The sequence below is a fragment of the Halichondria panicea genome, chromosome 11 (assembly GCF_963675165.1).
Source record: "Halichondria panicea chromosome 11, odHalPani1.1, whole genome shotgun sequence".
NCBI lineage: Eukaryota > Metazoa > Porifera > Demospongiae > Suberitida > Halichondriidae > Halichondria > Halichondria panicea.
The window spans coordinates 1,863,507-1,872,693 of record NC_087387.1 but is presented as its reverse complement, the minus strand read 5'-3'; the positions used below and the strand labels follow the sequence as shown (position 1 = coordinate 1,872,693).

Genomic DNA, 9,187 nt, shown 5'->3' with positions numbered 1-9,187 from the left:
TATTATCATTATTCATTACTATGAAATCATATAAATTGTTACGTCATCAATGAATTAGCTACAAAAATTCAGCCAACCATGTGCTTAGAGCCCAATAGAGGCAACAAAGAACAAGAAAAAAAATGATTTCAATATTTCATTGGATAATTAGAGAAATAATGGCCATAATGACTAGAGGTAGCGAGTCTCATTTGGAGTCAGAGGAGGTCGGACATCACTTGAACTTTCACTAATTATGACCTTTTAATGACATTCCGGTCAAATTGCTTTTCGTTTTTGCTGACTCAGCAATAGAACATGACTGGATCTAGGCGGATCTAGCTAGATGGGTATTATGTACTGATAGGGTTAGGTCCAGTAACCATCATAGACACCAAGCACAACTAGCTGTCAACAGATTCAGTGACAGAAACCGTGCAGAAATATTGTCTCATGAATCAGTCACTTTTATAGGGCGGCTAAAAATTAATAGAGACTAGCAGAAGTAATAAAAAAAAATAATAAGTACAGTAGACGCTACTGCTGAGTCAGCAAAAAAGAAAAGCAGCTGGAACAGACACAGTGCAAAGTTCAAGTGATGTCCGACCTCCTCTGATTTGGAGTGGCCAAAAAAAATAAATTTGGAGTGGCCAGAGGATGTACAAGCAAGTATTGCTGGAATGCAATTGAACTTTGACCTCAACTAAGCGCACTGCATTGATGCATGGATATATACTAGGCTGATTAAATGCGGCTTGGAATTGAGGCTACACTTTTGTTCAGTATAGAATTATGCCTTATAATAATAATAATTATTATTATTATTATCATTGAACACACCAGAATAGGTGTACATATTATATTACATGTATAGTAATAGTATAGTACTATAGCTATAGTGCAAGAATAGTTAGTCCAACTTAAAGTCAATCGCAGCAGATAGAGTTAATTATCATTGATGTATCTTCACGCGAGTTGAATGAAATGCGGCCAAGCCTGACATCCCGAACAAAGTCCGCACAAACCATGTCGTCACTGCTATAAACTTTTATAAAATTCCGTTTGATCAGGTTGTTAGCCCCGACTGCTGTGAATGCATGGCTAGACGCCCACGAGAAAACCGATCTAATGAGGGTGGATTTCGATGCTAAAGCACGTGAAATGAAGTTAGAAAAAAGATCTGGTATTCTATTAAACAAACTCTGAACTCCAGCAACACAGTGGAGAATTCTTGTGTGACATTGACGAGGCAATCTCCAAATTTTTCTTAAAATATTGTTAAAAGCAGTTTCAAGAGTACGAATTTTCTTACTGTCAATTCTCCACAAAACACAACCATATAGTGAGAGGCAGTGGGTCACAATTAGCTTAGTTTTCACTCTCATATCACACCCACTAAATGTATGGAGCAGGTAGTTAGCTTTCCTGCACATAGCGGAAGTTACTTGTGCAATATCAACTCCGTCATCCAACTTGCGATGAAGAGTGTGGCCAAGGTGGGTCACTATGTCTGTAAATTGAAGAGCAACTCCATTGAACCTGAATACTCCGTTAGGTAGTGTCATCGGACGATTGCTGAAACAAATAAGTTGAGTTTTGCTGGCATTAAAAGTTATATCGAATTCAGAGGCAAATACTTCACTAAGATACGCATGGCAGATGGTGAGGGGGCCAGAAGGGCTATATTGTCAGCATAACCAAGTGCACAGACAGAGTAGTTCAATATACATGTACGTAATTTAGCATCGTATTCTATATAGCAGGTAATGTTTGAGGGTCTAATTTTTCGAGAAACAGCTGTATTTGTAAATTTTGCATGTAATATTTTCGAGGATAGCATTTTTTTAGTACACGTACTTGTATATTGAACATACATTTTTGCGAACCTCAGTTTGAAAGTTATTCGCTATACGGTATACTTCCCCTGATAAAACAGTCACCTTCCCTATATATATCATCACAGGGGGTGTGCTAGTGGGTCTTCTCAGGTGATCCCCATGGAGGATTTCAATCTCTACCATTGGTCTGACGCAGGCATTGGGAGCTCACCTCAAGCTAGCTCAATGTGTTTTGTGTGAGGCAACCATACAGGGACCAACCTTTGGGTTAGTCTCATGAATCAGCCGCACCTTTGGGGACACCAAAGGTGCGGCTGATTCATGAGACTACCTTTGGGTGTGCACTCTTCAATGTGTGTACATATAAGAAGTAACCGAGGTCCTTTATCTGTTGTTCACTGCATGTATGTGTGTAATATATTCTCTGCATGATCTAATAATTATGCCTCAGTGCGCATGTGCAAGCGAGGTGTGCGTGCGCACGCGTGTGTACGTGTGTGTGTAGACTGCTACAGCTGTTCAAGGATCAATGAAGTGCAAGTAAGAGTTTCTATATAGGCTTCTAGTCATGTTATCTTGGATTTTAATTCATGGATTTGCAAAATAAAGCTTCGTTCTCGAGTTATGCTTAGTTTTGCTTACTTGGAATGCCATTGCAGCCTTTTCAGAAGAGTCCATAGCAAAACTTGTTCACCGAGTGTTGCTATACTCTACTTAGTAGTTAGCTCTGCACTAAGTGAGCAGAGAGCTAGCTGCAAGGTTCTGCTTAGACGGGCGTCGCCGCCCTCGACCGTTGTACGGAAGGAGGACGGGATCCAAGCTTATCTACAGTTTTATTCTGCCAGTGAAATTCCACCGGCTCCAATCAGATTGCAGTATTTGATCACACCCACTTAACTTTACCACGTGTGAATTTTGCACACGCTGGATTGACTGAGAGGCGTGGGCAACACAAGTGATATTCATCGCTATTGGCTAAAACCCACTTAAAAATAATGAGATTCATAATGCTATTGCGTAACAGCCAGAACAAAACTGTACTGTAGATAGGCTTGGTTCCCGTCTAGGCTCTGCTGACTTGCAGCCATTAATTTAGACTTTAAAACTTTTGGCATCGATCGTTTTTAACAACAATCATCATCATCAATCATTACCCACTCTCGATCTGTGATTCTATAGATGCAGCAAAATTAAAAATGTTCATCATGATAATTATAATGTGTATAAAAGCTAGCTATTAGTAGATTTATGTTATGTAGCTTTGGCACCTCCACCGAGGCATCAGCACCAGCGGTGCTTTCATTTTTTTTTCTGTATTATGTTTCCCTGTTTCACTGTATATACACATGCTTGAGGAAATCACGCGATCTAATGGTATATACATGTATATGTGACTCCTAATTTTCTTTCTCTATATTAAAAGTAAGCCTTATAATTTAACTATAATGCAGTCACACACACACTATCATCACAGGGGGTGCTGCCGGTGGGGGATACTCTCAGGTGATCCCCATCAGTGGAAGACTTCAATCTCCACCTGATGGGTGACATCCACGCAATCACAGCTGCCAATAACCTCCTAGCCGCTTATATTGACACCCGGATCTTCCACAAGAATATACTCTTTCGAATAAAGTACAAAATTATTACTGTATATAGTCGTCTGCATCGATCATGATTATGATTCCTTTCTTGAAGATGAGCACCAAAGCTAAATCTACTCCAGTTTCCTCTAAGACCTTGAAAGGCCAATCAAAGGGTAAAAAGATCAATCAAACCCTTGTGCAACCTCCTAAGCTGTTTATAGCATAACCACTTATATAGTATACTACACATGCATGACACTTTAAAATATTGTGCGTACTCAATCAGTGATGATAGCTTTTCTCGCTTACCCCAAACCTGCCATCACTATTTATGTAAGTATAATGCTTTAAATGTGCCCTCAGGCTGTCTTGAATTGATTGGTGCCCACAAAATGGAAAGAGAAGATTTTCAGTAATTTGATTGAGAAGGAAACTACATGTACAAATTAACAAATGTGAGTGTAATTATAAAACTATAATTATATTACTGTACATGCATGTATATACATGTGCTAAGCATTTCTTACGTTGCTACATCTGTGTGTTCTATACGTACTAAAAGTGCACTTGCTTCCTTAAGGTGGATACTAGCTGTGGTTGCTGTTGGTAGTAGACATATTTTTTCCCTTTTTTAAGTTGTCGTTCATCCTCAGCAACTAGATAGTGGGCCCTGGTAACCATGGTTAGAAGATCTTCTTCTTGGTACTTGCTCTTCAAGACTCGGCAAAGGGCCTGTATGTACAGTGAGCCTTCGTTAGTGTCTCGCATGGAGGCAGTTTCAAAAGACGATGCACAGCCGTAGAAGAAATCGCTATCTCGAGGCAGTTTCGGAATGGCTGCATCTATTTCTATAGGCTTAGCACTGCTTGTACTGGACCAATCATCAACCTCGGCCAGAGCTATTGGAATATCACTTCCCTGACAAGCTTGAAAGAAAAATATTTTCGGGTTTCCTCTCAATTGTGTTACCTCGTTAAGTGCCTTTGAAATGTCTTTTATCTCTAATTTCTCTCCATCGGACCCATATACCACACCCTGATTACCGTGTGCCAAGATGCAGCAGATAAAACTGTCGCAGTGTTTGTCTTTTTCTGCATGTTCGAGAACTTTTGGAATTATCTCATCGCGTTTTAGGTCTGTTTCAATATGCACAGTGTATCCCAGCATTTTTAACGTTTCTTCCAGTGCATCTTTGTCTTTGTTTGAGCCGAGTCTCGTTTTCATTTCTTCATTGTACTGGATGATGTTGATGATCAGAGCTTGTCGATTTTTCATTGCATATGGTTGTGGACTCATATCTGCATGTGTATAATTTGTTTCAGACAGTAAAAAGTTGTATTACCCTTCGTTGTATATTGACTATTAAAATATTACATTCATTGTATAACTGAATTTCAAGCGCTGGCATGTAGCCCATTGTTTCTCAATTAGTGGACGAAAATTTGAGACAAATCTACTGTTTTTCAAAAATAAGCCCATTCCACCAGGGTTCTATCCCTAGCTCCCCCCCCCCGTGTACAAAATAACTTTTAAAATTAATTTTTGCTTGGCTATTTGCCAGACCAAGCAACATATTGGTTGGACATACCGTATATGCTTGATCAGGAGCCGCGGCTAATTAAATGTTTCATTTTGCTGATATGGAAGAGGAGGCTACAATTCAAGAGAGGCCACTGTTCAAGAGCGGCATTTATTAAGCTCCAGATAATTTAGTTTGTCATCAAAAGTTGTGTTCACCTGCATAAACTTGAACACTGTCATGAGAAAGTCTTTGTGAAGCACTAACAAGCTGCTACTTGTAGCTACGTACATGTAGCTAGCTGCTAGTATTAATTTTTTTGGCTGCCACGTGCAGAAATCCTAGAGTTAAATTTTACTGAGGCTACTATTTGAGAGCGGCTACTAAATGTTTCATTTTACTAGCAAGGGAGGCTACTATTTGAGTGCGGCCTTTATACAAGAGCGGCCTCTGATCGAGCATATACGGTATTACTAATTTGCTAGGACGTTCACAGCACTATACATGCATGTAAGTATACTCTTTAAACTGTGTACGAGTCTTTCTTGTTTATAAATTTGCAATTTTAATCATCAATATCATATCATTTCTTAGGTTAGACTTAAGACTAGAGCTAGAGAACTTGAACTGTGTCCCCTTTACTAGCTGTTTAAACATGTAGCTAGATAGCTATACACAACAGAGGCTAATCACAGACTAGCAATTTTTAGCATGTGTTTGCTAACTCTTCTGCGCATGCTTGGATAAATTGAGCCACACCCCAATTATTGATCGGTCGTTACAAGGGCTGACCATGTGCTCTTCTGCTAGATCATTTGTGTTAATTGCACGGAAATTGGCCGATGGTACACTTCCCTCTTCACTAGTCTTAACGATAAATGGTATTTAAGGCATTTAAATTGCATTGTGAGAAGGCTAAAATATTTTTTCTTTCCAGGGAGAACCCCCTCACCCCCCCTCACTTAATTCATATTCTTCCCCCCAAATCATTAATTAAATAGAACCCTGCATTCCACCATTGCTTTTGCATAGCATTCAATTTGGGTAGACCTATATATCCATGCTGACATAGTATGGAAGGCTTACAATACATTACATGCATGTACTTACCAGGGTCTTTGTTTGGTACACCATCAATGGAGTCATATTTAGCTTTAGAGCTTGAGTCTATAGTGTATAAATGGTGTGCACTAACTTTTTATAATGTTATACCTTTTTGAATCAGTTCTGGCATCTTTGAGGCTCCTACGAGAGAAGGATATAGTCAAGGTGTGTTTCAACAAACGTAATCACTTACCTTGACCCTTTGGCTTGCCTATTTTTGGGTTTAATTCTGCAGGTGCACAGAGACAAATAATTATAGTAGTGTAGGACCATGGTACTGCTTCGATCAAGTGCTATTTTTTGTTTCAGTGCAATACTTAGGCTAAGCGAAAATGAACATGTTTCACGGACTTCCATAACCATTGTGGGGACCATGCAGACCAGTAAAAATATTAAGGGAGAGAAGGAGTTTTTAGATAGTTTCTGCCACTGAAAGAAATTGTTAGGCTTCCCTAAACCACACTGGTAAGTTGTGGTAACAAAATAACCTTATAAGGGTAACGCATGGGGTTTTTTGTTTTTGTTTTTAAAGAGACCCAGTTGCATCCGTGAAACATGTAATTACCTTATTCCGATTCCCGCGGTTGACGCATTACGGAATAAGCTGCTGGTAACCGCGGATGCCGCATATTTGCGTCAACCACACATTACTCTACCATGCATATTCAAGAACATTTGTTTTTATCTCATCGTCTTTTAGGTTTGTTTGGACATGCACACAACGTTTCGACCAATGCATCTTGGTCTTTGTCTGAGCCGCGTCGATCTTTAAATTTTGGATCATTGTACCGGATGATGTTGATGATCAGAGCTTGTCGATTTTTCATTGCATATGGTTGTGGACTACCTATATCTGCATGTGTATAATTTATTTCAGACAGTAAAAAGTTGTATTACCCTTCGTTGTATATTGACTATTAAAATATTGCATTCATTGTATAACTGAATTTCAAGCGCTGGCATGTAGCCCATTGTTTCTCAATTAGTGGACGAAAATTCAAGACAAATCTACTGTTTTTCAAAAATAAGCCCATTCCACCAGGGTTCTATCCCTAGCTCCCCCCCCAGTGTACAAAATAACTTTTAAAGTTTGCTTGGCTATTTGGCTATTTGTCAGACCAAGCAACATATTGTTTGGACATAATTACTAATTTGCTAGGACGTGCACAGCACTATACATGCACGTAAGTATACTCTTTAAACTGTGTACGAGTCTTTCTTGTTTATATAAATTTGCAATTTTAATCATCAACTAAATATACTTTTCTTTTCCTAGAGGTTAGACTTATAAGACTAGAGCTAGAGAACTTGAACTACGTCCCCTTTACTAGCTGTTTAAACATGTAGCTAGATCTACATAGCTACACACAACAGAGGCTAATCTCGGACTAGCAATTTTTAGCATGTGTTTGCTAACTCTTCTGCGCATGCTTGGATAAATTGAGCCACACCCCAATTATCGATCGGTCGTCACAAGGGCTGACCGTGTGCTCTTTTGCTAGGTCATTTGTGTTAATTGCACGGAAATTGGCCGATGGTACACTTCCCCCTTCACTAGTCTTACTTTATAACTGCATTGTGAGAAGGCTAAAATATTTTTTCTTTCCAGGGAGAACCCCCTCACCCCCCTCACTTAATTCATATTCTTCCCCCCAAATCATTAATTAAATAGAACCCTGCATGTATTCCACCATTGCTTTTGCGTAGCATTCAATTTGGGTAGACCTATATATCCATGCTGACATAGTATGGAAGGCTTACAATACATTACATGCATGTACTTACCAGGGTCTTTGTTTGGTACACCATCAATGGAGTCATATTTAGCTTTAGAGCTTGAGTCTATAGTGTATAGGATAGTATGAATGGTGTGCACTAACTTTTTATAATGTTATACCTTTTTGAATCAGTTCTGGCTTCTTTGAGGCTCCTACGAGAGAAGGATATAGTCAAGGTGTGTGTTTCAATAAACGTAATCACTTACCTTGACCCTTTGGCTTGCCTATTTTTGGGTTTAATTCTGCAGGTGCACAGAGACACAAATAATTATAGTAGTGTAGGACCATGGTACTGCTTCGATCAAGTGCTATTTTTTGTTTCAGTGCAATACTTAGGCTAAGCGAAAATGAACATGTTTCACGGACTTCCATAACCATTGTGGGGACCATGCAGACCAGTAAAAATATTAAGGGAGAGAAGGAGTTTTTAGATAGTTTCTGCCACTGAAAGAAATTGTTAGGCTTCCCTAAACCACACTGGTAAGTTGTGGTAACAAAATAAACTTATAAGGGTAACGCATGGGGTTTTTTGTTTTTGTTTTTAAAGAGACCCAGTTGCATCCGTGAAACATGTAATTACCTTATTCCGATTCCCGCGGTTGACGCATTACGGAATAAGCTGCTGGTAACCGCGGATGCCGCATATTTGCGTCAACCACACATTACTCTACCATGCATATTCAAGAACATTTGTTTTTATCTCATCGCCTTTTAGGTTTGTTTTGCAGATAACAATTTATGTGCCAGCTGGCATGGCATTGAGAAAAAAAACTTACCTAGTTTGTCTGCTAGAGCATCTTGTGATACTAATGGGGTTTTTAAGACGGCAATAATTTTTTCCCAGGTGAGATCAGCTCTCCTTTGGAGAACAGTAGACAGCATTTTTGTTAGTCCTTTTTGGGGGTTTATGCCGTCTATTCCCTCTATGTCGTGATCTGCAAGACCTAGTGCCAATCCTATATCCTGCCATTTGTTTTTAGCTAGTAGCAGCTCTGTTGCTATCCACTGAAGATCTGTAATTGTCAGTTTGCTGGACATCTGTATATATCAAAGTAATTAGTACTTGTTCGCTAATTAGTGCTACTGTACTAGGTTACTCACTTTGTTGGCAGGTGTTCTTTGGGACTATAGTTGTTGAGCTCTTTCTTGTATAGACTAAGAACTAGACAGGCTAGTTTAGTTTCAGAGTTAGCTATTGTTGGGAGACAGGCTCCTACTTATCCTAGAGTACAAGTTGACTTGACCCTTTACAACAATTCTTAGTGAGTTTAGACAAATAACAACAACAACTGAGGAAGATAGTGGGTGATGGCAAATATAAAAACAAAGGGGGCAGGGCCAGAGCAAGGGGCCCTGCGCACAACAAAGAAAATTGAACAAAAC

At 39.3% G+C, this 9,187-nt stretch overlaps 1 protein-coding gene across 2 annotated transcripts; it reads right to left on the bottom strand.

Annotated features, from left to right (window-relative positions):
* Nucleotides 1-3,809: 3,809 nt before the first annotated feature.
* Nucleotides 3,810-9,126, bottom strand: LOC135344608 (caspase-3-like). 2 transcript variants are annotated; one of them, XM_064541854.1, is made up of 9 exons: nucleotides 8,906-9,126; nucleotides 8,581-8,842; nucleotides 8,011-8,046; nucleotides 7,924-7,956; nucleotides 7,812-7,868; nucleotides 6,220-6,255; nucleotides 6,135-6,167; nucleotides 6,033-6,089; nucleotides 3,810-4,701 (listed from the first exon to the last, which is right to left on the bottom strand). In XM_064541854.1, exons 2-9 carry the CDS (start codon nucleotides 8,840-8,842, stop codon nucleotides 3,959-3,961), a joined length of 1,257 nt encoding a protein of 418 aa, XP_064397924.1. In that variant the 5' UTR covers nucleotides 8,906-9,126; the 3' UTR covers nucleotides 3,810-3,958. The 2 variants fall into 2 exon arrangements, with proteins under 2 accessions (XP_064397924.1, XP_064397925.1); XM_064541855.1 differs by lacking the exon at nucleotides 6,033-6,089 and having other exon boundaries at nucleotides 8,906-9,125.
* Between the last annotated feature and the right edge of the window lie 61 nt (nucleotides 9,127-9,187).

What these genes read in the sequence shown, in the direction of transcription:
- LOC135344608 (XM_064541854.1), bottom strand. Translation starts at nt 8,842, where the DNA reads ATGTCCAGCAAACTGACAATTACAGATCTTCAGTGGATAGCAACAGAG. An exon ending in TGCTCTAGCAGACAAACTAG is followed by an intron (nt 8,047 to 8,580) that starts GTAAGTTTTTTT and finishes GTGCACCTGCAG; the next exon opens with AATTAAACCCAAAAATAGGC. An exon ending in AGGCAAGCCAAAGGGTCAAG is followed by an intron (nt 7,957 to 8,010) that starts GTAAGTGATTAC and finishes CTTCTCTCGTAG; the next exon opens with GAGCCTCAAAGAAGCCAGAA.